This window comes from Hippocampus guttulatus, chromosome 14 (assembly GCF_054856545.1).
Source record: "Hippocampus guttulatus isolate MCC_2025c chromosome 14, RoL_Hgut_1.0, whole genome shotgun sequence".
Classification (NCBI taxonomy): domain Eukaryota; kingdom Metazoa; phylum Chordata; class Actinopteri; order Syngnathiformes; family Syngnathidae; genus Hippocampus; species Hippocampus guttulatus.
The window spans coordinates 11,088,356-11,113,717 of NC_141274.1; the positions used below are offsets into that span (position 1 = coordinate 11,088,356).

At 43.6% G+C, this 25,362-nt stretch overlaps 4 protein-coding genes and 3 non-coding genes across 11 annotated transcripts; 2 read left to right on the forward strand and 5 right to left on the reverse strand.

Annotated features, from left to right (window-relative positions):
• Window positions 1-1,612: 1,612 nt before the first annotated feature.
• On the forward strand, window positions 1,613-7,746 carry LOC147195031 (lactosylceramide 1,3-N-acetyl-beta-D-glucosaminyltransferase A-like). Of its 4 annotated transcripts, none has more exons than XM_086130097.1 (3): window positions 1,626-1,755; window positions 1,914-2,007; window positions 5,336-7,746. In XM_086130097.1, exon 3 carries the CDS (start codon window positions 5,546-5,548, stop codon window positions 6,674-6,676), a length of 1,131 nt encoding a protein of 376 aa, XP_085986223.1. In that variant the 5' UTR covers window positions 1,626-1,755; window positions 1,914-2,007; window positions 5,336-5,545; the 3' UTR covers window positions 6,677-7,746. The 4 variants fall into 4 exon arrangements, with proteins under 4 accessions (XP_085986226.1, XP_085986224.1, XP_085986223.1 ...); XM_086130099.1 differs by having other exon boundaries at window positions 5,414-7,746; XM_086130100.1 differs by lacking the exon at window positions 1,914-2,007 and having other exon boundaries at window positions 1,613-1,755; window positions 5,414-7,746.
• Window positions 7,747-10,109: 2,363 nt separating this feature from the next.
• On the reverse strand, window positions 10,110-17,916 carry eif4a2 (eukaryotic translation initiation factor 4A2). Of its 2 annotated transcripts, none has more exons than XM_086129463.1 (11): window positions 17,758-17,916; window positions 15,863-15,908; window positions 15,659-15,791; window positions 13,473-13,612; window positions 12,905-13,073; window positions 12,684-12,793; window positions 12,367-12,510; window positions 11,928-12,065; window positions 11,582-11,671; window positions 10,970-11,049; window positions 10,110-10,927 (listed from the first exon to the last, which is right to left on the reverse strand). In XM_086129463.1, exons 1-11 carry the CDS (start codon window positions 17,784-17,786, stop codon window positions 10,783-10,785), a joined length of 1,224 nt encoding a protein of 407 aa, XP_085985589.1. In that variant the 5' UTR covers window positions 17,787-17,916; the 3' UTR covers window positions 10,110-10,782. The 2 variants fall into 2 exon arrangements, with proteins under 2 accessions (XP_085985589.1, XP_085985588.1); XM_086129462.1 differs by having other exon boundaries at window positions 10,110-10,907; window positions 17,758-17,915.
• LOC147195033 (small nucleolar RNA SNORA81) lies at window positions 12,146-12,330 on the reverse strand. Its single transcript, XR_015102955.1, has one exon. It is a non-coding gene; the product is annotated as a small nucleolar RNA SNORA81 (small nucleolar RNA).
• Window positions 13,157-13,228, reverse strand: LOC147195034 (small nucleolar RNA SNORD2). Its single transcript, XR_015102953.1, has one exon. It is a non-coding gene; the product is annotated as a small nucleolar RNA SNORD2 (small nucleolar RNA).
• Window positions 15,546-15,617, reverse strand: LOC147195035 (small nucleolar RNA SNORD2). The gene has a single exon (XR_015102954.1). It is a non-coding gene; the product is annotated as a small nucleolar RNA SNORD2 (small nucleolar RNA).
• A 1,564-nt stretch (window positions 17,917-19,480) lies between the features above and the next one.
• Window positions 19,481-20,414, reverse strand: setd9 (SET domain containing 9). Its single transcript, XM_086129784.1, has one exon. The coding sequence runs from the start codon at window positions 20,376-20,378 to the stop codon at window positions 19,554-19,556; it is 825 nt and encodes a 274-aa protein (XP_085985910.1). The 5' UTR covers window positions 20,379-20,414; the 3' UTR covers window positions 19,481-19,553.
• A 197-nt stretch (window positions 20,415-20,611) lies between these two features.
• dcun1d1 (DCN1, defective in cullin neddylation 1, domain containing 1 (S. cerevisiae)) lies at window positions 20,612-24,898 on the forward strand. The gene is made up of 7 exons (XM_086129785.1): window positions 20,612-20,721; window positions 22,350-22,563; window positions 22,697-22,865; window positions 23,011-23,141; window positions 23,247-23,329; window positions 23,644-23,740; window positions 24,317-24,898. The coding sequence occupies exons 1-7, from the start codon at window positions 20,719-20,721 to the stop codon at window positions 24,391-24,393; spliced, it is 774 nt and encodes a 257-aa protein (XP_085985911.1). The 5' UTR covers window positions 20,612-20,718; the 3' UTR covers window positions 24,394-24,898.
• The last annotated feature ends 464 nt before the right edge of the window (window positions 24,899-25,362 follow it).

Below are 25,362 nucleotides of genomic sequence, written 5' to 3' on the forward strand. Positions count from 1 at the left end.
GGCCGCTAATAAAGTGTAACATGCACCCAAAAGTTGTTTGTGACCACTAAGTAGTATAAATGTGCGCACAAAATATAAATGAATAGCAGTATTTTTCCTGAACTTAAGGTCCAAGTGAAGGCGCGCGCCATTTATTAACCTAATTCAAAACGTTCACAAGAAAGATCATGAGAAGCGCTATTTAGTATTTCATGGCTACACACTCATTCCCTGTGCACGTTACAGCTATATTCATACCACAATTTAAAAGAAAACCCGTCATCTTCTGTCTTCATACAACATTGGTATACTATTGTGGGCTTTGGGTATGTTTATGTTTATCTGGCTTTTCTAAAGAAAAACGCAATAAACACAAATTAAGACACTTTCACTTCGCAAGTCATATGACACAAAGCCTCGTTAAAACTGGCAACATTTAAGCGTTTCCGGTTTGGGCCCTTATTGTGACACTGAATTGGTGCCACTTCCGGTATGTGACTGCGACGTCTATCACAACTTAACCATCACTACGCGGTAACGAAAACGTACATCGAAAACGTTGCACGAGACACTCTTAACAAAACATTTTGGTGGAACATAATCTGGCCAGTTCAAACAATGTTCTTATAGACACGTATTTAAATTAAAGGGGAATTGGTCAACAGGAGTGGGTGATTGAGGACTCGACTGGGCCGTCTCTGTCTCCTTATTTAAAAAATGTAATCCTGCACAAAAAAAAACAACAACGATGAAATGCAAATGTACTGAACTTCAACGTTAAAGACAACTGTACGGTGCTTCTGAATGGTAATTCTTTGAGAATCGGCAGATGAATGGAACCCTTGTCTTGTAACAATAAGCAAACGCTTATCTACTTGGGTTCAAGCGCTATACTGCTCAAGGTTGCCACAGCAATGCAAACTGCTCAAGTTCGACTTTGTTGATAAGGACTCAACAGAGGAGATGTGTCGTCGCCAGAATGCTGCCTAATGAGATAATAATATGCAGAGTGAGTGAATATTACAGTCAAGATAATAAAATGCCGTGTGGCATTAATACATTACACTTAAAACTGTTTCGTCCATATTTTTTTCTCTTACTCTCCCTTTCAAGAGTGATGACACACAAGGCACATAAAACACAAGCCAGAATCCAGATGTCAGGGCAAGAGACTAATTGTGCACCAGGTGCGGTTTCACGAAATGCGACAGTTTAGAAATCCATAGATCTTAAATCAGGATTTTAAACATATCTCCAGTCTCCCTGCGCAGAAAAATAGGAGACAAAATTGAAAACAAAATGGCTGCCCACCCCATCAGCTCTCTGCTGCTTGTTTCCTCAAAAAAAAAAATTGTTGTCATGATGTCACAAATTTTTTTTTAATCCTTAAAAATCAGCCACTTTTTAATTCCTCTGGCCTTCGCCGGTCACAGTAGCGACGCTTAATTGGCTCATGGATCCTAAGGCATGGCAAAATGTCTCCCGATGAGAGCTTCTTTCACCCAAACAATGTGAGAATCCTTGAATTGGGAGTTAATTGCCTTTTGACTCCATTGACTGAATAGCTCCACCCCCATCCACACCCATAAGGGGAAGTGAGAGTGGGAGGCGGGTAAGATTTAGACCCGCTCAGGCAACACACTCCAGACAGACAGACAGACAGACAGAGAGCAAACCAGAACCAAATACTGTATCAAAGAAATCCAATGAGCAAACTCGATGTCAAACTGTGGACTTAACGCAAGAAGTGGGGGACGGTTCAAGCCGCTCTTTGGGGTGAGTGTCTAACACTGGCGCGCCTCCTATTGAGACGAATGGCAACTTTGGAAGTATGCGAGCGGTGCGCTGCACATTCCCTGCTGCGCTGGTTTTAGACGCAGCATAAACACTCGGAAGGGTTGTTCTTCAGTCCAGCTACTGCACTTTCCACACAGAGTTGTCATAGTTGAGCCGCAGCGGTCCCAGCGACACCCTCGGTCAACAGTCGAGCCGACCTGAAACCACAAGTCCGTTTGCGGCGAGGATGAGGTGAGAGCAGTTCTTTTGTCCTGTCCCATACTCTCTTATCCATGCTCATTAAGGTGTGTTGGTGGATCTGGCTCGTTATTATTGGGACGCGCAGTACAGTGCAAACTGGTAGTTGGGTGTCTTATTACCCCCAGTCAAAAAACAAACAAAGAAAAAAGCCGCTCTGATGGAGTGACCCACCATTAGACACCACACGTCCACTGGTGGTGTTTAAAAAGCTCTCAGGGTGCGGTGGGACACTCGGGCCACTCACACCCCATCAGGATTTGCCCCCTTTGCAGGTTTGAGAGCAGGAAGCAGGACTATTCTCACCCGTTGCATTGTGCAGCACAGCTTTTCTGATGCCGTCCATTGTGCTCCCCCCCCCCCCCCCCCACACACACACACAAACGCGCTTTTCCACGGCTCTCAGCGCTTTCACAGGGTCGTCCACTTCCCCCCTCCCGGCCTCCCTTATATGGCAACATTTGCTGTGTTGGCTTTTTGCATTCAGATAGCAAATGTCCGCCAACCCCCTGCCCCCCTCTTCGTCCAAACCCTTGCGGCCTCTGCCAACTCTTGCCGTTTATTTTTAGTTTGTTTGTTTGGGTACCGTTAACCGCAAGCGTGCTTTCACTTCTCGGCAGACTTGAAGGCCCACTGCACGGCGAGAGATGCGGCCGAACGTGACGAAACTGTTCTCCCCAATCATCGACTACTATAAGATCGCACCGCCGAGATCTGATCACCTTTTTTGGGGTTTTTTTTGCATTTTATGCACATTTTATGATCGGACGACATGTCTTAATGCATCGACGGTTCCGCGAAATTAAGACTTTACAACTGCAGTCTTTCTCACATTTACCTGTGGCGGGGTCGCCACAAATTTAGTAGCCGCTTCTAGATGTTGCTGCAACATGTCGATATGCAGCCGTCTAATTAGGTTGAATTGCTAGCGCGGAAATCCGCTCGGCTCCAACGCATGAGTCACTCAATAGCCGTACCGATTTCCCTTTCCGGAATGTTACTTCAAATGGAGTGCCTCAAATGACTGAAGTATTGGAGTTTCAGTTTGAGAATCGATTTTAGAGGGATCGACAAACTCAAACGGTATCGATGGCCCAGGCCACTCCAGTTGGCGCAATGGCCGTCCGTCCAATCATTCTCACAGCGCCCCATGTTGGGCAAAGCCTCCAAATAGTTGTCGGGATCTTCCGAGTTTTGGATCAAACTGGGAAAAGGAGTTTGTTTACCTTGACATTTACTGTGACATTGTTTGCCGCTTTGGGTCGTTTACGTTATCAGATACTTTAGTCTCTCATTTGGTCCCACAGCTTGTTGGGCTTAGTCTTGTTGTGAACTTTTACACACGTTAAAGTCAAACCTGGCAACCCATCCGCGTGCTCTGATTCAGAGTGCAGAGGCCACTCCATCAAAACGCTATCACGGAGTGAGCGCCCGTGATGATTTCATTTGGATTCGATGATTGAGGGTTTTCTTTTTTCCATGAAATTTGTGAAGAAGAGAATGAACGAAACAAAAAGGTTTTCCGCATCGACGACGACATCATCAGCGGTCACAATAGAGCGAGCGAGCAAAGACATGTGAGATACGTTAACTTGACAGTTCGGCTCCCAGATCACTGGTGAAACATTAACTAAGTTTTATGTCTGCTATGGGTATAACTGAGCACAGTAACAGATAATACAAAGTCTAGTTTGCGACCATTACAAAAAAAAAAACTAAATGTGGCGCCGAAATGATGAATGTCATCGGTGACCATACTCTTTGTCTTGTGGCTGAGCAAGAAGGCATGACATGATTTATGACTTCCGGAACCCAAGCATTGACTTGACGTGCTTGAATTTTGCCACAGTAGCTTGGAACATGCTCAAAGGTTAATGCGGTACTTCGGACTTCCCCTTATGTGACTTACTCCACCTCCGTCAGTATTGCCGGCCGTGATGATTCAGGAAATGGAGGTGCCGTTCTCTGAGAAGGTGCGGAAAAACATCATCTCTTAAATCTTGCTTGTGGCCTAGCGGTGAAGCTGCACGCTATAGTGGTTTTGTTCTTACGGGGCAGAAATGGCGAATCAACTGTGTGGAATCGTGATTTTTTTTTTTTAACGTACAAGTTGTAAAAGTACTCACACGTGTACTCCATCAAGATAGCATGTTTGCTAACGTGACATGTACTAATGACAAAATGCTAAATTAGCGAAAGGTAACAACAGCAGGAAAAAAAAAGACACGGTACCCGTATGTAGTTCTTTTACACGAGACGGAGAATTTTTGTTAATGGTAAAAACCGGTGGATTTGAAGCCAGCGCGAGACGCTAATTATTTTTGTTCAACCAATTCTCTTATCTATGGATGTCGTTTTTCTGTGTGTCTCTCGGTGGGGTAGTTGGGCAATCAAAGTTTTAACCAAGGATCAGTGGGTCAAGGTCAAGGCCAGAAATATGTAAAAATAAGTTTTTGAGGTTTATCAAAGTATTTGATTTTTGTGATTGAATTTTGGTCTTATTTGAGGCGAAAGGGTGGGGGCCCTCGATTGACCATCCGCCACTACAATGGCGAATATAATGCTTCTCTGAAAATGTTGGGGGCGGCCCGGTGGGTGAGCGGTTAGTGCATCGACCTCACAGTGCAGAGGTACCAGGTTTGATTCCAGCTCCGGCCTGTCCTGTGTGGAGTTTGTTCTCCCTGTGCCTGGGTGGGTTTTCTTCGGGTACTCCGGATTCCTCCCACAGTCATGGCAGGCTAATGGAACACTTGAAATTGCCCCTCAGTGTGAATGTGAGCGCCGATGGTTGTCCGTTTCTGTTTGCCCTGCGATTGGCTGGCAACCGGTTCAGGGTGTCCCATGCCTACTGCCCGAAGACGGCTGGGATTGGCTCCAGCACCCCCCTTGTGACGATAAAGCGGATCAAAAAAATGGATGGTTGGATTAATCTGTTGGACCCTGGTTCACAATCCTCAATGTCGCTGTTTTTTTCCGCCTTGTAAGACCCCAAAAGAGCCACCTCAATTTTCTTCAGGTACTCGGGCTTCCTCCCACATTTGGAAAAACGTGTACGTTGGGTTCTTGTCCATAGTTGAGAATGTGAATGTTTGACCTAATGAGGATAAATGGCATGAAGACCCCAAATATCTCAAATCGCGGGGGACCGCAACATCTCAGCTTTACTGTGCTCTACCTTTTGGGGGTTTTTTTTTTTGCTTGGCCGTCATCCGCGACGGTGCAATTACCGCTGTTTGTTGGACTTTCATGAACTATCCTATTAACGCTGCAGTTTGTTTGGCCCTAATCTTGTCACCACAGTAAATATGCTCTCCTTCCTCAGATGAAGATGAATGACTGGCTGCTAAGTAGCTTGCAGGGCGCGAGTAATTCTTCAGTGATGGACGATGTTTCCCAACAGACCCAGTGAATCCCATCATCGCCTCCTCGAATGGAAGACCCGCTTTAAGTGCCGCACAGAGGGGCCACGGTACCGCAGCTCCGAGCTTTCATAACGCACCTCGCCGCTTCGCTGGACCGACCGAGTGACAAGATGTTTTGGAGAGTCCGCCGTTCAATGAGGACGCACTGGGTCCGGCTGATGACCACCTGCCTGGTGCTGTCGGTGGTCATGGTTTGGTGGGATAACGGCATGATGAACCATGTCAAGTCCTACTCGTACCGCCTCTTGGTGAACCGCTTCGGCGATATCAACAGGAGCCTCACCATCACGCGGGAGCAGGCTCGCAGCTTCAGCAACTTCCGCAACTTGCTGGATCACCCGAACAAATGTGACGACCAGGATGTCCTCCTGCTGCTCTTTGTGAAATCGTCCCCGGTGAACACCGCCAGGCGCGAGGCCATTCGATCCACTTGGGGTAACGAGACCTTCATACTGGACTCACTGGGGGTGACGGTTAAGGTGGTCTTCGCCTTGGGAGCGCCCTCGGGACCCAACGGCACGGACGCTATTCTTCAGATGCGGCTGTTCCGAGAGGACCGTCACCATGGCGATTTGATCCAGCAGGACTTTCGGGATTCGTTCCACAACTTAACCCTGAAGCTGATCATGCAGTTTCACTGGATGCACAGGTGCTGCGCTCACGCCCGCTTTTTCATGACGGCCGACGACGACGTCTTTATTCACATGCCCAACTTGGTGGCATACCTGCAAGGCGTCCGAGACCAGGGCATCTCTGACTTCTGGGTGGGCCGGGTCCACCGGGGCGCGCCACCGAAGCGCAGTCAAGACAGTAAGTACTACGTGCCTCCGGATATGTACCAGTGGATATCGTACCCGGACTACACGCCCGGGGGGGGCTACGTGCTGTCCGGCAACGTGGCGGACAAGATCTACCACGCCACCCTGACGCTGAATGCCTCGCTTCACATTGATGACGTGTTCATGGGCATCTGCGCAAAAGCCGTTGGCGTGTCGCCGCAGGAGCATTTGTATTTCTCGGGGGAGGGGAAGGCACCGTACCACCTGTGTATCTATAACCAGATGATTACCTCCCACGGACATGTGGAGGACCTCCAAGACTTGTGGAAGGCGGCCACACACCCGAAGGTGAAAGAGAGGACGTCTGGACTACTAGGCAAGCTCTACTGCACGGCCGTGAAGATCTTTCTGCTTTGTCGATACCATCTCAACGGCTACCCTTGCCTCGCCGCTTTTTATTGAGATTGTACAAGGAAGGAACATTTAAAAATTCAGCGGTACCCTGATTGACAAAGTGATTCTGGAGGGTTTTTTTGGTGATAATATCCCTTTTTTTTTTGACTTGAGCATAAATTGGACCGAAAAGATATGTTAAATGTTGGCAATGAACTTAACACAATTTGGAAGAGAGTGAAAAAGTTTAGTTGATTCAACTCAACAATCCCAGTTGACCGTCAAACTAAACATAAAATAAAGAGCATTGCATGTTATGTTTTTTAAATAATCATTAAACTTTGTCTTACAAAATAGACATAAAATTGACCCTCGACAATGACTGCAACTGAATTGAGCTACTTGGGCTGCGTTCACACCGCAAGATGTGACGCCCAATTCTGACTTTTTTATTAAATTTGATCTGATGTATTGGTTCACATTACAAAAACAAATACGCCTTCTAATTTGAAATCAATGAGTCTGTGATGTCACACGCATGGGCACAATGCACGACATGAAGTGACATACACCAGCACAGTGCTTACGGAGGTAAATGTGTATCGGGGTGCATTTGATCATCTCCTATCGCAATAGTAGCGTGGTGGCAAGAAGTAGAAACGTTTTGGGTATATGAGTCAAAGCTCCATGATCTCATTTAATGGAGACGGCTACTGAAGGTGACGTCACGTCATTGCCGCCTGTAATAAATGAACCGTCTGTATGGCTGGAATACTTCGATAACCACATCAACAATTTTTTTGGGATTGTGTTGCTTTAATTAAAAAAAGTTACAAGTGAGCTTCCCATTGGCTGGAAGTCGAGTCAAGAGTGGGGAAAAAACCCCAACTACCTATTCCATGTCAGTGAGTCACTCATTTTGGTGGGCCCTGACAGGACAAGCTGAACAAGTTCTTAACATGGATGAATGAATGCAAGAAATCGTCAAAACACACAAATATAAAATACAGTAGGCTCACATCCACTACCCACATGAAGACAATTGGGCTGTCACTCAATCGGCCCCGCACAGGGGCGGTTCTGGATCAATTTCACTGAGGGGGCCGGGCTGGGGCCAGGGGTTTTGATGGGGGGGCACATTCAACCCAGGGCTAAAAAGACAGATTCGAAATCTTATTTGACTTTTTATTTCTTCAGACTTTGAAATTGTAGTCATAACATTACAGTGATGAGAAAAAAACAGTATTAGGCGGGCTAAAATGTCTGCAAGCGTAACAATACGTCTGTTGAGAATATTCAAGCCAGGGGATGATATGGTACCAGCCGGCCGGGGACATAAATTGCAAATACACTGAAGCTAGATGTTTTACATGCATATAATTATCCAAATTTTAAAAGGCAATGTCTTATATATTGATCCTGTTAAATAAAAATTAAAATAAAAAGGGAGACTAAAAAAGTTACACACACAGACACGCGCGCACACACGGACACACGCACACAAACGCGCGCGCACACACACACGCACAAACACGCGCGCACGCACACACACGCGCGCACGCACACACGCAAATAGCACTCGTGTCGTGGTAATTTCCTTCTCTGCGGACTGCTTCTCATTTTCCCGCTCATTTTTAAATGGCGCAGCGCACTAAAGGGTCCGACTAGAATGTTAAATTACGCACGTTGGTTCCACCTTTCGCGTCGGCGACTCGGCACGACTGCGTAATCTGCGCTCGGAGGGGGGGCCAGAATCGGTGCTACAGGGGCACTGGCCCCCGTTGCCCCCCCCCCCCCCCCCCAGAACCGCCACAGGCCCCGCACCCTTTAAGTACACAGTTGTGGCTGCAGGCTTACCCCACTGTACAGTACAAACTTTTTTTTTTACAATCATGACATGACATGACTTAAGTGTTGTAATTGGAGTCTTCCTTACTGTTAGAGGGAGCAAAAAACTCGACTTAAGAAGTACACATGCTCTGCTAGTTAAGTAAAAGTACTCCATTGAGCTGAGTTTTTCCGTAAGTCTCCTAACACTCTGGAATGTAATTAAGGCCAAAAGTAAAAAATATATTTACTGCCATTTATATACAATATCTGTTTTGACAAAGCAAGGACAAGCTATTAACGCAATCAAAACGTGTTCCCACAGCTTCGCTAACCTAAACTGACCCAAAAAACCAAAAAATAAATCACAAATCTCGACAACTGGAAAAGAAAATACATCTTACCTGGGTGCTTTGTCAAATTAGATGGAGAATTAATGACAATAAGCTGGTGGGTTTTAGGCTGGAACAACACGTTAGCCATGAAACCCTCTTGCAAATAAGGCCACGGATGGTAGGGCTGTAACGAGACACCAAAGTTAAGACTCAATTCCCTGCATTCATTTTTGAAACACAGTTCGTTTTTAAAATAAATTAACCTCATAAAAATTGTCGGAGAAGACCGTGCCGGTTTCCTTCTGTGCTCCACTTAGAGTAAATGCTCCGTCTTGTTTCTCAATCACTCACACTGCCTGCTAAAAATATATATAAAATACCGTCTTTCGTTAAGCTACGGTTGAACTTTAGCTGTGAGTACTTGAATTAATATGCATTTTCTTGAATACAGATGCTGTGTCTTGCCTCAAGTCAAATAAAATGACTTTAAAATTGTCGACTGGTTTACACCACAATGCAAAGCAGCTGGTCCTGGTTGTGAATCCAAAGGATGGCCAATCAAATGAGTCCAAAAACATCTGCGTGGCTTAGTGTAAAATTCCACACAGAGAAGAAAAATGTTGAATGTGACTGATAATGCAAGCAGTTTTGTGAACTGAAATAAAACTGTCATAAAAAAGGCCTACTATGTTTTTATGGTGTCATTTTACTCGAGAATTTACAGTACATGTCCAATAAACACATGAAAGGGATCCCAAACAACTAATATTGCACTTTGTATGATGCATCGCACCACAAAGTACATATTAGACACCTAAGTTTAAATCCAAAATTAGCTTTATGTTGAAGCAAATTATATTTGAGTGTTCGGTGTATACGCTAAGAGGGCAACACATAATATTAATAGTACCTAATGGATTGTAAACAAGAGCCCCTGTATTTACCTTTTCGGGAAGATTGGGTCATGTGACTTTGACAAGCTGTGCCCCATCACCGTGATGCCATTTTCACCAATTGGCATAATGACCAACCCCTACAAATGAGCGAATTTAATCAGAATGCCTGCATTTCAATTTGTAGCTTTGCATGCATGCCCCAAGTTTCTATTTTCATTGACTATGAAGTGAGTGTATAGTGGTGTTACTGTTTCAGCAAACTGAAGCACAAAGATTCCATTGCATGTGGCCCATTCACACCAGTAGCAAAGCGGGACAAAAATATGCAATATCTGCCTGCTTGGGAAGAGTAATGCTTTAGATGACGCTTTACTGTCAAAAAGTGGCACCAACCGTATCGCTAGCGGGTGGTGACTTAAAACCTCAAAGGACTACAACAGCAGGTTACAGCAATTTTCATTTATTAAGACATTCTTATAATTTGAGAGATCGGAAAAGTAGTGCAGGGGGGAGGTGTGCATGTCACTAAATGCTAATATACCCTATTGTGAGTAAAACACCAGCAAACTATGGCCTAGCCGAGAAATTCTGACTGCGAGCTGGATGAAAACATGATACATTTAAATAAACATTCACAAAAAAGCAAATACAAATCTACTATATTATATAATACCGTGACAAGTGCCTCTAAGTAAGCAGGCCCACAACACATCGCACATGTTAGCATAACAGAATTTGCAGACTTTATACAGCACTTGTACCTTTTAGTCCACAAGAAGGTTACTAAATGGTGGAGCACATCAAATATACGCATTATAATAGAACATGGAAAGAAATGCCTGAAAAGGACCACGATAACAGACCCCATGGCTTTGTAGCTCCAACCAGCCAAAACCGTGCAGGGTACGAAGCCTACAATGGCCCGAGTGGGACTACCATAGAAATCACCTCGCAAAAGTATTTAGATCCAAGGTTTAGCATCAATATGGTGGTTTGTTTTATTTAATTTTTTCCTCCCCCACCTCCTGGAATAATAAGCACAATGCAAGTGTACAGTCAACTATCACTGCCTTTTTAGAACGGAAAACCCAAAACGCTCAAATGAGGTCTGCCACATTCATGGGCATCTCCTCCACCGTTGTATTGTAAAATGTCTCAATGTCGCGCAGAATCCTCTTGTCCTCTTCGGTGACGAAGTTAATGGCGACTCCCTTTCTGCCAAAGCGGCCACCACGGCCAATTCTGGGGGGAATGGAGGGAGTCTGTCATGTTGGGAGAAACTCTCATCGGCAATTCCAACTTACCTATGAATGTAGTTCTCTCGGTTTGTAGGAAGGTCATAGTTGATGACCAGGGACACTTGCTGTACGTCGATTCCACGAGCCTGGGAGAACAATCGACAAATTAGGCCACTGATTTAAATCAAGACGTTTGATGGTTAACCTCAGCTATACTCTAATGTCGCTCGGGTATAAGTAACAGATTCCTACATTAGAGGAAGCCATTGTGGAGTCTGAGCACTCATCTCCCAAGTCATTGTGGGACTTTTACAGAATTTTTGGAAGCTTTTGGGCTTGACACAATTATAACCAACAACCGCTATTGCAATGACTCCGAAGCACATTTACATTGTCAACGATACGGTTCACTTAAAATTGGTCCCAAAATGAACCATCAGCGACAAGGATGCCAAGTGGAAAAATGAAATGGATTTTCCACTCGATGGCAGAAAGTACAATCAGCACGTGTATCCAACTGTAGCCATTCATACAACAGAATCACTGGCGCAGATTTCACCGCAAGTAAACGGAGGTTATTATTTTCTCAATATAGACACTTTGGGGCATGTGGTGATTTGCAGTTGGGATTTTCCAATGTATAAAAGTTGACAAAACACCGCTGCGTTTGATACTAACCAGCAGATCAGTAGTGATCAACACTCTGCTTGAGCCAGACCTGAACTCCCTCATAATGACATCACGCTCCTTCTGGTCCATATCACCATGCTGTGGAGAGAGGAGGCACAAAACTAGTATTGTGATTCATCCGAATCATATTCAGACCCCCTAATAGTAGTTCTACGTTTTTGTGATCAGTCATCTGAGCTTTCCTGACACGCAGCTGGTGACACAGCCAAGATGAGAATTGGGCCTATGCCCCAACATTTATGAACTTGACTGTAAATGCTCCGTCGGCTGAATTGGCAAACGTAACGGGCACTACATTGTTAATTAAACAGTGTAATGAAGTCACTCATCTTACCAGAGCAGAAACAGTGAAGTCTCTACCGTGCATCTTCTCTGTGAGCCAGTCCACTTTTCTTCTAGTGTTGAGGAAGATCACAGCCTGGGTGATGGTCAGAGTCTCATAGAGGTCACACAGAGTGTCCAATTTCCACTCCTGAGGTCACACATGCGCACAAACATTCACGTCCAGCCACTTCAACAAATTCAGTAGCAATTAAGTCCTTGATGAAAAAGCCATGTAGCACAGAATCTCGAGACCATGGACAGCGGACATTAAGAAAGAGGTCCCTCCACGCCTCATTTCCGAAACTGTGGCTTTAATCTCCTTCCCTGGTGTACCCGTGCTTACACACCCACATTGGCCGAGCCCCAGGGGGCTCGGCTTTTGCAGTTTGGGCAGGGTGCTTTAGAGAGAAGGCACGTTTCAAAGTCAATACGGCTCATAACAGACCTACCTCCCGCTCAACATTTATGTAGAACTGCTTAATACCCTCAAGGGTAAGCTCTTCTTTCTTCACCAAGATGCGGATGGGGTCCCGCATGAACTTCTTGGTCACCTCCAGCACATCTGTAGGCATGGTGGCCGAGAGCAGGACAACCTGGATTGGTTGAAAACGATAAGCGCGTCTTCTCAAGGCAAGCTGGCAATTAAAACAAGACACCACCTTCCACACTGAGATAAAACGTTCTGGATCATGCAATTCTAGCAGACTTCTCTTAACGGAGGAGGGGGTGAAAACAATCTTCAACTGCTAATGTCCAATAGTCTTACCTGAATGTTTGTACTCAATTTCTGGAAGATCTCATAGATTTGATCTTTGAAACCTCGACTCAACATCTCATCAGCTTCATCCAGAACAAACATCTTAATCCATTTTGGTGCTGTAAGGGAAATTAATTGGCATGAGTGTGCTTGCCAACAGCTTCAAATTGTTTCATTATTATTAGGATTATTATTAAAAAAAGAAATAAAACTCCCGTCATTGCACTCACACAGATGTCTCCTGTTGAGCATGTCATACACTCGGCCCGGTGTGCCCACAACTATGTGTGGGGCCTCGGCTTGAAGCTTCTGGATCTCACTGCGGAGATTGGTCCCTCCGATGCAGGCGTGGCAAGTTGCCCCCATGTAGTCACCGAGGGCCAGAATGACTTTCTGAATCTAAAGAGCAGGCAGAAGCAGAAGACAAGCACACCGGGCTCAGAGTAACACCGAAGAACGGCAGCCCGCGCAGACAAACTGGAGAGTGATCAGTGTGTCAAGAGCTCTCAACACGAAGAGTCAGTCCCGAAAGATGGTATGCCATCACGTCACCCAGTTATTCACACCAACAAATTCCCCAAAAAAGACAGAGGAAGATAAGCCAGATCACCTTTTAGACCAGTGCAGTCATGGACTGGGACTACACCAAATCTTAGAGGGCTAAGGTTTAAGTTTGCAGAATTTACACAAGTCTTTAAAGAACGGTACCTTTTAGATCTGAATAGTCTCCTCAATGTGCTGCTTAGGTCTGAGACACTGCTGAGGTATTCATGAGTCATGACCTCAGGAACAGCATACCTGCTGAGCCAGCTCTCTGGTTGGAGCCAACACCAGAGCCTGAGTCTCCTTCTGCTCTATGTCCAGCTGCTGCAAGATAGAGATGGCAAATGTGGCCGTCTTGCCAGTGCCTGACTGGGCTTGGGCAATGACATCATAGCCTGATGACAAAAGGGGCACAGAATTATTCATGGCGAGACTCAAAGGTACAGGCAGTCATTTGTTCATACTTTTAAGTCGCTGCTTCCCCAACCATTGTGCCACAGCACACACAAAAAAATAAAGTTAAATGGCATATTCCCAATGACAAGAAATTCCCCGTGCCTCGCCACAAGAGAATACAAACTGTGCAACCAAACATTTTTCATAATTAGCAGGAATGTAACAACGGCAATATCGTTGTGTCAAGACATTAATAGTGGATAAAGTTTGCTCGATGGATCACGTCTGTTCAACGGGCTAGATTGTTTTCAATTTGTGCAATTCCGGCACCCTCTGGTGGTCAAAACAGAATACAAACTGTACAACCACACGGGGATGGATTTCACACAGTATGTCGTAGGGATGAAACGATAACAGCAAGAACAGCAATAGCCTTGTCGTCATGTCAAGTTATTAAAAGAATCACATCTGTTCAAAGGGCGAGATCGTTTTCCATGTATGCAATTCTAGCACTCTCTGGTGGCAGGTTTAATTTGAATTGGGCACGCTTTGCCCACCTACGTTTTAAGACCCTGGCTAATCGCCATGTGAACACAACACGTTTGACTCTATTCACGCGTGCGTGTATTAGCAAGTCAGCACCTCAATATTAAGTGTTCTTAGTGTTGCCATCCAAACTACAGATACTTTATGCCCTGAGCCAAAAAGAGCGGCTGCCAATAAGACGACTGGCCAAGTCCAAATTTAGTCAATTTCGGACAGTCAAAAACCGGGATCTCCTTCTTGGGTACTGATTAATGCAAAGCGCTACCAATTTGATATAAACTTTTTAACACATTTGCTCAAATGACCGTTATGCTGTCAATAATTTATCTTCAATGAGAAGACCCTGGTAATGTTGAAGCAGGAGCGTCCAAACAGTCGACTAGTAGAATGCTTCCATGTCATATTAGTTCATATTTTGTGTCGGTGTCACTGGCTTGGAGCCAGAGCGCGTCAACTACTGAGCCACTCCCGCCCATCAAATCGGCAGCCAGCACCTTATTTTTAGATTTTACTACAATATATGCCAATTTACTACACTGTAACCACAAACAGCGTACACGAGCAGTTACATTTGTATATCTGTGTGAGCGCACGTAGCAACACTCGATGGGATGTAGTCACAACAATAAAATTCTCTTTTTTGTTCACCACCAAACAATATTCCCTTCTTTGTTTCCACTGCGCTGATAAACATGGTCCTTATGATTCACCCTTCACAAAGTACTGGCTAGCATGGCTCATTTACTGCTACTGGATTGACCATTGATCATGTAGAGGGAGATACGTGCGGGTTCCAAGTTCAGTGACTTATCAAGAGAAAGGGCACGCGTACGTATTCACACTATTTTATGCTTTTTGTGCATACGTACACTTTTGTTAGAATCCGACACACTAAGTGAGGCCTCTGGTGGATTGCTCAGTGGTCCTCTTTACAGATCAAAAACAATGTTGTCCAGTGTGATCTTGTCAGTCAGACATGGTTTGAGGAACGTCATTTGCTGCCGTCCATCGTCTTTTATCAAGTCCACAGTCGACACTGCTGGCTACCAGGAAATGTTTGAGTGCTTCGCACGCCTGACTTTATTTTCCAACGGGATTTGGCACCTGCCCATAAATCAAAGCTGCCAATCCCCGTTTTAATAGCCTTGTAATGACAGTACTTGATTGAGCTGCGAACATGCCTGACTGGGACCCTATTGAAAATGTACCGGGTATTGTCAAGAGCAAAACATTTTAACTTTCCGAGAACTTGTTTTGGAGATATGATTCAACCAGGCAGCTACAATAATCTTTTTCAAGATGTCTGGTGGCGCGCAGTTGAGATATCCCTTATGTAAAAATGTGCAACTTGGCTCAAAAAAGGTTGGGAAACATTGACTACATGTTGAGTGATCAGGGAAAAGAAGGTATCACCATTATTGGGTAAGTCCCGAAAGATGGTTAAGCATCATGTCACTCAAATACACCAGTTAAATTAGGGGTTTCATAGACGACTGTACCTTTAATGCAAGGGATTATAGCCCTCTGTTGAATGGCCGAAGGCTTCTCAAAACCGTATGCATAAATTCCCCGGAGAAGCGTCTCCTTCAGGTTCATATCATCAAAGTTGTCCGTAATGTCATTCCAGTTGCTCTGAAAACAAAATTCAAATGAACAAATGTGTCGGCATCTTTCACTATGAATTGGTTGCAAAGTGCTCGTACCTCAATGACACCATCTGGCTCCATTCCATCTGGCCCCACATGGTCGCTGTTAGGACAAAAAAAAAAACCCCCAATTATATTCAATTTAATTTATATGGACATAATTCATTATACAGGTCATCTCTAAGCACTTTAAATAATGGAGCAAGGTCGAAAGAAACACTCCCCACACATCGACAGAAAGGAAAAACTCCCTCTAAGGAAGAACGCTTGAACAGGCCTGATACTCAGTTGGGAAGCCATCTGCCTCAACCAGTTGGGTTGATAGAGCAGCAAATTGTATTAATTGAAGCAACACAAATGTTGATGCGTTTTTTTTTTGGCTGCACTTCTGCCCTTACAACTAGTGGAATGTTGGCACGTTTATTCGGTAAAACAAGGCGTGAACGACCACACCATGCTATGTGCAACCGCGCAGTGGCAGACTTACTATTGGGGAAACAATTGGCAGTTACTTAACCATTTCCAGGGGCCGCCAAACATAAAAAAAAATCTTAATCCAGCTTCTTAATATTTAATGCTTGTTTTAAGTGCTCCGGCCCTCCTTTCTCATGGAACAGGCCATTCTGTTCTTTGCTGCACATATGCAGATTTGATTCGGTAAAACGTGACATAAAATTGGACTCACCGCGAGGAAAATGGAGAGGGTTGGCTAATATGAGAAGAAAACAATGACTTTGGATTAAGACTACCAAAAGGGTTCAATCTCTTTCACTGTGACAACAAATGTGTATGATTGACAACAGAAAAGAGCCAAACTGATTGTAAGGTGTCCTTGAGTGTTTTGAAAGGCGCTTATAAATAAAATGTATTATTAACGTTCTTGGCCATAGTAGTATTGCCACCATCGTCAGGAAAGGGCGATGCTGTAAAGACCATGTGGGGACAATTCTCATTACATTATATTAACATTGTGGTGGTAAGTAATATTGATATTTTTAACTATATTACATGTTGAGTAACATTGTTATCAATTGCAGAAAAGCGTTGCCATGACCGCCTTGTTTGTTCCCTCATCCTCAAGTATTTTTTTAGATTTCATACTGCTTAGGAAAATGTGCCGAAAAGAGAAAATGTTCATACCCAAATAGTTTACCTTATAACATTCAAAATCTATGCAATGATTAGATCCGGAGGGCCTCATGACTGGGTTTTTGCCTCGGCCCCCAAATGAATAACCCGAGCCCCTGCAACCACGTGGTGCGGCGAAGACTCCCCGTTATGGCGCAATCGTGTCGGATTAACGTTAAAAAAATTAATTTAGACAAAAAAATCGTAAGCAAATATCAGATGACCATGGCCCTATAAGATTAAAGTCATAAATCAAGCTATTCGTCAACTTTCGCAAAAACGGGCCGAGCTCGATCAACTACCTACCTACCACCCCCTACCCCCCCGCAAAAAATGCTGCTTATGTAACCGAGCGTGTTTCGTACCAGTGTGGACGTTCGTGCCAAATTGCGCCGCAAATTATTATCGTACGCATGTACAGAATGTGAGGAAAATCCCAACATGGAGTCCACAGTTCGATCACAGGGCCAACATGTCGGCCAATTGGGCCTATGCAGTACTGTACAGTCCGCGGACAATTTGGACTACATTTACCTCCATTACAACATAGTCCACCTGGTTCACATTAACAGTATAGCACTGCTGACACATTGTATTATATATCTATAGGAAAAATATTATTCATATTTGACAGAGGGAAGGACTCGTCGCGAACGTATACTAGCCAACCGTTAGCTACCCCATTCCGTTAGCAGCGTCGGCCTTGGGGCCTATGTTGCTTTTCAGTTAGTCGGCATAACATAGGGCGAAAACATATACATATAAATAAGCTTTTGCTCCACGCATTGCAACGATGTTTAGCCCGCCGCGTAATTTTTAATTACCTGTTGTAATCAGCACAATCGTTAGACATGATACGTATCCAAGCTCGGCATGCGACTGGAAAGATCGCTGATGGCGACGTCAACTCCCTTTATGCGGCCGAACTACTTTCGCCGTTTGAACTCAGTACTCGCTATCGTCGGGAATATTGTTTATCTTGTGTGGATTTTTCTCTTTACAGCGTATAAAAATATAACACATATCAGTTCGTTGAAATAGTGTCTACGTATATTAATAGAAAAATGAAATCATAGCTGACTACATTTATTAGCGGAGGGATTTTGCAGTAATGAATAGTACTGCGGCAACTACAGTGCCTGGGAAAGGACAAACGTATGGCGGTAGAGTTTCGCAACAGGGTTGTCATTTAACCAAAGGGAATGGTACAATGAAAACGATGTCTTGTATCGTGACAAGAGTCCATACCTCATTTGTTTCAACATTTTCGTGGAGTCAGAATGTTTATACCAATAGGTATTGATTTAATATGATTATTACTGTAGTCTTCAGTGGCGTATTACTAGACCGCCTTATACTGAGAGGTGTTTCTGATATTTTTTGTGATTTTATGAAGAATAAATCATTCCCCTTTAGTTATTAAAATATGAACTTCTAACCAGATTACATGTTTTTTGTTTCTTTGCTTTTGACGCTCTTCTTGTTGGAGGTTCTCTTTTGAAGTATACTTAATGTGGCCAGTGAATCCACAACATGCACAGACTGGCATGATATTACAGAGACAATCAATGCAGAGTACTATTTATAATTATGCTTTGACTGGTGGTGGGTGACATGGGTCACATTTACCACTGGGGAAGGGACTGCCATACATGGCAACTTGATACCACACATACCTGAACATGCTGACACAGCTTCACTTGTGCTTGTGTATATTCTCATTAATCCATGTCAATTCTTCCTCAAGGCATTGAATTGATTGTCTTGGAACACATTTTGCCTCACGTCAGAGGTTACACCAGTTCATGCAACAAGACTTGGTTTCAGACTGACCAGCATGGGCTTGCACAATATGATTCTTCAATCAAGCCAGACAGATATGCTTTCCTTGGCATCTTGGAGTCTGTTCTCGAGTGATTCTTGGTCATTTTAATTAGTGCAATTTCACGGTTTTCCTTCTACTGACCAACTCATGAAATTGTTCAAATGCAACTTGAAATGTGTAATTGGGAGTGCAATTTATTTGCATCGTGGAGTGATTTCATTTGACACTGCAGTTTGACCTTAAAGTATTCCAGTCATGAGAATGAATAGTTCTTTCTGTAGTACCTGAAGGGATGATCCAACAGTGTTCATTTCTTGCCAAACAGTCTGTCTTGCATTTCCCTGTACACACAGTTATTGAAAACAATTTTGAGAACGACAGCTAGGGGATGGGTGCTTCCTGGCCAGGATTGTTTTTGCAGCTGCTGGCTGGGGAAAATTGTACAGACACATAAGGCTTTGTCATGAAACGTCCCTTGTACTCAGTGAAGGTGGGATGGGAGAGGAAAATGTAAAAGCCTGATAACGATCCTGATCATTTCAATCAGTATAAAGGTGTAGAGAATCATTGAAAACATGTAGAATCGGGGCCCTCGAGGACCAGAGTTGGTGAATCTAACATGCATGTAATCCGTGAAGCTATTTCTGGACCAAACAGAACCATTACAATGCAAGCACAGTTGTACGATTAGATGAGTTAGTGTAACAATCAAACAAAAGAGCTGTGGAGGCACATTTTATTTTTAGGTACTTCGCTCCGAGTGGTCCTTATTAGGTCCATGTCAAATTGATGCTTCTAATGCACAATAGTGTAGTAGTTGGAAAATAGCTCCTCTCCTGCTGTAATGTCTCTGAGTGATACAAGGACCACACAGCGAAGAGGTCTCTGCGAATGCGCACTGTAGTTGACATTGGGAAGATAACACCGAAACTCCATGGGAAGTGTGTCGGGAACATCATACTCCTGGTAGCACACATTGGCGGGCCTCTCATTAGAGCAATTGTTTACATACTGACCCACTGCCAGCGGATTCTGTGGAGTGACTGTCAGCCAGGTGGTATCACTCGTCATGAAAGGACCCATTCGGTCTCTGCCACTGCATGACTTGTACACCATCTTAGAGATCCCTTTGTCATTTCCGTCAACCAAGACGCCGTCAATGCACCGAAAGACAAATGGGTTTCTGATGGATTGGAGGAGAATAGGCTCATATGCTTGGTAGATGGTACCAGGATACATGGCGACTGTTGCTCCTTTGGGTACCAAGCCTCTGGTGACAAACACTCCATTTCCTGCATCGGGAAGTGTGCTGGGCTTCCGGTCGATGCAGAATCCAAGTGATTGGAACATGGCATCATGTACACGCCGCTCGTAGTCACTTATTACCTGGCTGTGGAAATTACCGAATTCCACACGACGATTCGCCCTGTGGAGAACTCGGAAGAAATGCAGGAGGTTCCGTGAGACCTCTTCGTCCGGGACCAACTTGTCCTCACGGCGCTCTTGAACATTTCGAAGTGTTTTCTCATTTTTAGAAATGTTTAAAACAACCCAAGGCAAAAATCGGTGCCGGTATGATCTCCACTTAAGCCGTGATCGCTCCAGTACTTTTCGAAACATTCAGAGGAACAAGGAACTAACCTTACTCGGATAAACTCCTAGGTTGAAACAATGAATTAATCACTTCCGACACCAGAACTGAACTATAAAAGCAATTGCTCCTGGCTACTCGTGGCCAAACCTTTTGTCGTTCCACCAAATCTTAAGTCATAAACGTAAATATTTTCGGCATTAGTCATCGATATTACAGGTAATTAAATCTTCTCTGAAATATTATAGATAAAACAAATATACGCTTTTATTTTGAACAAAAAACAACCGGAAACTTACTTGTTTCTGTAACAACTTTACAAGCTTTAGCCAGCTGGATGGGAGGAAAGGGAGCCAAGCAAAGACAAACATGGTAAGAAACGTTACTTCTTACATTAGTGCACTGCTGAGAATATCAATAATCCCGATAACGCGGTCCTTGTAGTCGACAAAAACACTTAATTGCCTGAAACAGCCCTTCTGGGTCCCATCGATACGCAACTAGGCGCGTTAGCATGCGCTAACTAGCTGAAGGTATTGAGGCCAACTCGTCCATTCAGCTAACCAAGCTGCTGAAGGGGTTTGATGCCAAATAATCAGAGTTGTACACTCCTCGCAAATGACACCCCCGTAGTGTTGTCGACCTGCTCTTGGCGAAGTGTTTCCTTCCCCAAACAAATGGGAGCAAGTGGATAATCAGTTGGTCACAGTTGTCAAACAGTGTTTTGGCGTCTGATAACTGAAATGTGTGGGCTCCTTGGAATGTAGATGGAGCTATTAAGTCAGTCTTGTAGTGTGCTTCAGATCTAAGATCATTTAGTTTGCCTTATTTTACATACGCACTCTGTACTGAAGTAGACGTAAAATCTTGTGTAAAAAAATGGTAGAAATTAAATGACTTATTCAATTCCTTCACTTAAGTAAAAGTAAAGGGCAGACTGAACTGTACAAATTTCGTAACTCAAAATTATTTCCTTCCGTGGCTAAACGAGTGACTAAAATGAATGTTTCCCATTGAATGCAAATTTCCCCTGCATTAGTAATAAAGAAAAGTAGCACCGTTGATGCAAAAGCATAATAAAATAGCATGTAAAAAAATAAAAATGTTTTATGAAGTGTAATTACTAGAGCTGAACAATTGATCAAATTTAAATCAATATCACAAAGTTGTAGAATGTAATTTTGGGGAAAAAAAGGCTTCAATTTGGTTGGCTGGTACGCTTTATTATTATTTTTTAAATATACACGTGTACTTCATGCACTTATTTATATAGTGTTTGGATATGTTTAGCACTTAAAAAGTACGGTCCACATATTTCCATATCGTTGCTTCGTAAAACATGAAACGATGAAGTGCAAAAGCCACAGATTTGTTTGCATTATTGTGTAATCTGATTTATGACAGCTTAACATGGAGCCTTGTATTTCGATCAGCATGAAACCGAATGGGCAAATGGAATGACAAAACTCCCATCGGAACAGCTCAGTGGGAATACAAAGTCTGAATCTAATTGGAATTTTATTCATCATCAAAGGGGCTATGTAAAGAGTTCAGTCGAAACAGCCAGGCCGTGTCAAGTCATGCCCTGTTTTGATAGTGGCAGTGTCGTTTACATGTTTAAAAATGGCAGCGTCCTATTAGAGCTTGTCTCCAATTGGAGAACTTGTTTTGAAATACTCTGAAGGTGTTTTTTTTTTCTTTTTAATCAAGATATTGATTTCGTAAAAGTGTTAAAACAATTACTACTACTGTGCTAAATGAATTAAGTTGATGTGATTAATGTAGTGGCACATGTAAAATGGATGTCAAGAGGACCTTGAAATTAAAGAATTGCATTATAAATGTTTTTCGCGATAGTGAGTGGGGGCGAATCTCAATTAGATTATTTTTCAAAATTGTTCAGCCCTAGTGATTACTGTACATACTGTAGTATTTGTGTGTTGGCTGTATGCCTTTTCGGGTGTCTCGAAAATTTGTTGTTGGTTTTTCTCCTTTTGCAGAACAAGCTGAAGTCCTCACACAAGGATAAAATTCGCCAGTTCATGATTTTCACACAATCCAACGAGAAGACTGCACTGGTCTGTCTGTCACAACATGACTGGAAATTAGAGGTGGCCACCGACAAGTTTTTCCAAAACCCAGAGCTCTACGTTTGCAGTTTAAAAGGGGCTTTGGACAAGAAGAAGCTTGAGCAACTATACAACAGATATAGAGGTACGACTTTCAACAAATATACTCTGCATATTATCCTGTTGCGGGTTGGGAGAAAGATTGATCACAGATTACTACGCTAAAATCTTTATTGACGTATTCATTATGGATCATTTTTCCCACCTTTTTCACCCAGATCCTCACGATGACAACAAGATTGGCATCGAAGGGATCCAGCAGTTTTGCGACGACCTCGGTTTGGACCCCGCCAGTATAAGCGTTCTCCTCATCGCTTGGAAGTTCAGGGCTGCGACGCAGTGCGAATTCTCGAAACAGGAGTTCATGGATGGCATGGCAGAGCAAGGGTGAGACGTAGGGCGATGTCGTGTTAGGGTAACGAAATCGAGTCAAGAAAGTCCAGAAATTGGGAGCCCTTAGTCCGATTCTTGCGGGCTTCCTGTTGTGGACCAAGTATGAGACGTGATCATCGACTGTCTTGTGTTTCCTCAGATGCGACAGTGTAGACAAGCTAAAAGCTCAGCTACCCAAGATGGAGCAGGAGTTAAAAGATCAAGGAAGATTTAAGGACTTTTACCAGTTTACATTTAATTTTGCAAAGAATCCTGGCCAGAAAGGTTTAGGTAACGCAACTGTGACACACCAAATGATGTGCGCTAACCCGCTTTTTGTAATCTCTATTTTAAACGTGTTTTTTTTTCCTCCCCCCTTTTGCTTTTTTCTTCTAGATTTAGAAATGGCTATTGCGTATTGGAATTTAGTATTGGATGGAAGATTCAAGTTCCTCGACCTATGGAAAACATTTTTAGTTGTAAGTACACCGCATGCGTTCCCAAGATGCACTTTGACATTGTTCCTTCACAAGAATTGTTACAGTAAGTCATTCTGAAAAGGAAGTTATCTCTAACTCGCGGTCATCTCAGATTGTCGGTCTGCAGCGGCTCTAAATGACTGCGAATGGCCTTGTTTGTCGATGACAAATATTGTAACTCCAGCCAAAATGTCATCTGAAATATCTCAGTCGTCGTAGAATTTCAAAGCAATCCTACTAAAGCTTCGAGGAAAGTTCTTGCTCACTAATATCTTTTTTTTTTTTGGCTTGACTCTGCCATTTTTATATTGCAGGAGCACCATAAAAGATCGATTCCCAAGGATACATGGAACCTGCTGCTGGACTTCAGCACCATGATCACAGATGACATGTCCAATTATGACGAGGAAGGTTCGTACCGCCTTTCAGTTTGGAATGAAAAGGTGTCTGCTCTCGGCATGGCTACAATCGGGAAAGCTATTAAATGTCGCTGGATTTAGAAGCCTGTATTGTCATCCGATGGTGACTTGACACTGAGCACAATGCATTCTGTCACCACACTCGTAACGCAAAACACTTGGATCTCAAATCATCTATCCCCTTTGAAATGTATGGAAATGCCATTAATCCGTTCTGGTGTCCCCCCCCCCCCGCCCCCCCACTTGAACCCCCCAAAAAATGTCAGTGTATTTGATAAAAAAAAATAGCACCTTGCAGCATCGCACATAAGACAGACCGTAACAGCATCATGACAGTATATGGGGTGAAACAAAATCCTTCTGCAAGGTTTGTAGTTGTTTTCGACTCTTAGGAAATTCAGTTATGGCTTCAGACGGCTCCAGAATCCTTTCATGCACCCTGTAACCTGATAAAGCGATAAGCTGTCCACTGCAGTAACTGCTGTCCCCGAAAGAGTTAAAAGAGACAAAACATATTTTATATTCACCGAGAACCATCGTGGCCTCATGAATGTTTTCCCTCCGTCAGGAGCCTGGCCTGTACTCATCGATGACTTTGTGGAGTTTGCACGACCGCACGTCGGGACCAAGAGTACTGCAGTTTAAGTTCCTCTCCACAGCCCACGCAGACAAGAGAAAAGAACACGTGGCCCTCACTGAGCTGACAACTACGTTGCCTTTTCAATCCTCAGGACTGAAATATTTTACACAGCAGAGACTTTATAAAAACATGTGAGTGAGTGTTCGTGTACGTACAAGACGGATATAAAAATAATGCATATCACTTTGTCGGTCAGCTTGTGGTGGTTTGGGGCGCTTTTAACTACAGTACAGTATTGGGATTTTTGAGGGGGGGTGCCCAAGCCAAGCGAGAGGAGGCACCGTCTCTGTTTTGGGATGTGTTTGGGCTCCGCTCCAGTGTCAACAAACACACTCATGAACTGTAATGTCAACATTCTTTCATAATAATAATAATTTTAAATTTGACTTCTGAGTGGCATCCCGATTTTTATTATGATACATCTGTGACGATTTCATTTATAGCCTGTTTTTTTTTTCCAAGATCAATGCTGTTTCCTTCTTTGAACATGAAATAAATGTTTCAATTTGGTATTGATTGGTATCTGGAAACTGCCAGCCCCCGTGTGCTTCCAATAAATCAGACCATATTCATGCAGAAATGGTTGATTTATGTGATGACAACATTTTAGTACTTAAGCACATTTCAGAATCAGTTTTAACTTTTACTCAAGGACAGGAGTTCTCTTTACTATAGGTTACTTTTTACACGAAATATCGCTACGTACAGAACGTGAGCGCACTACTTTGGCTACTTCTACATCCGACTGCCCAGTCCTCCCCAATCCCCTAGCATCGTTGCTAGGCGACAAGAGACATAGTTCCAAGGGGGATCTTCTGCCATATGGTGTCATAAAGTGCCCCCTGTAAGTGTTGCCTTTCAAATGATGCATCTCGGTAAGTGACATCATCAGAGTCACTGTGACTACGACACCCAATGCAACGATGTCGTACATTCAATCAGTCCAGGGAGACGGGAGGGTGAAATACGTTCAG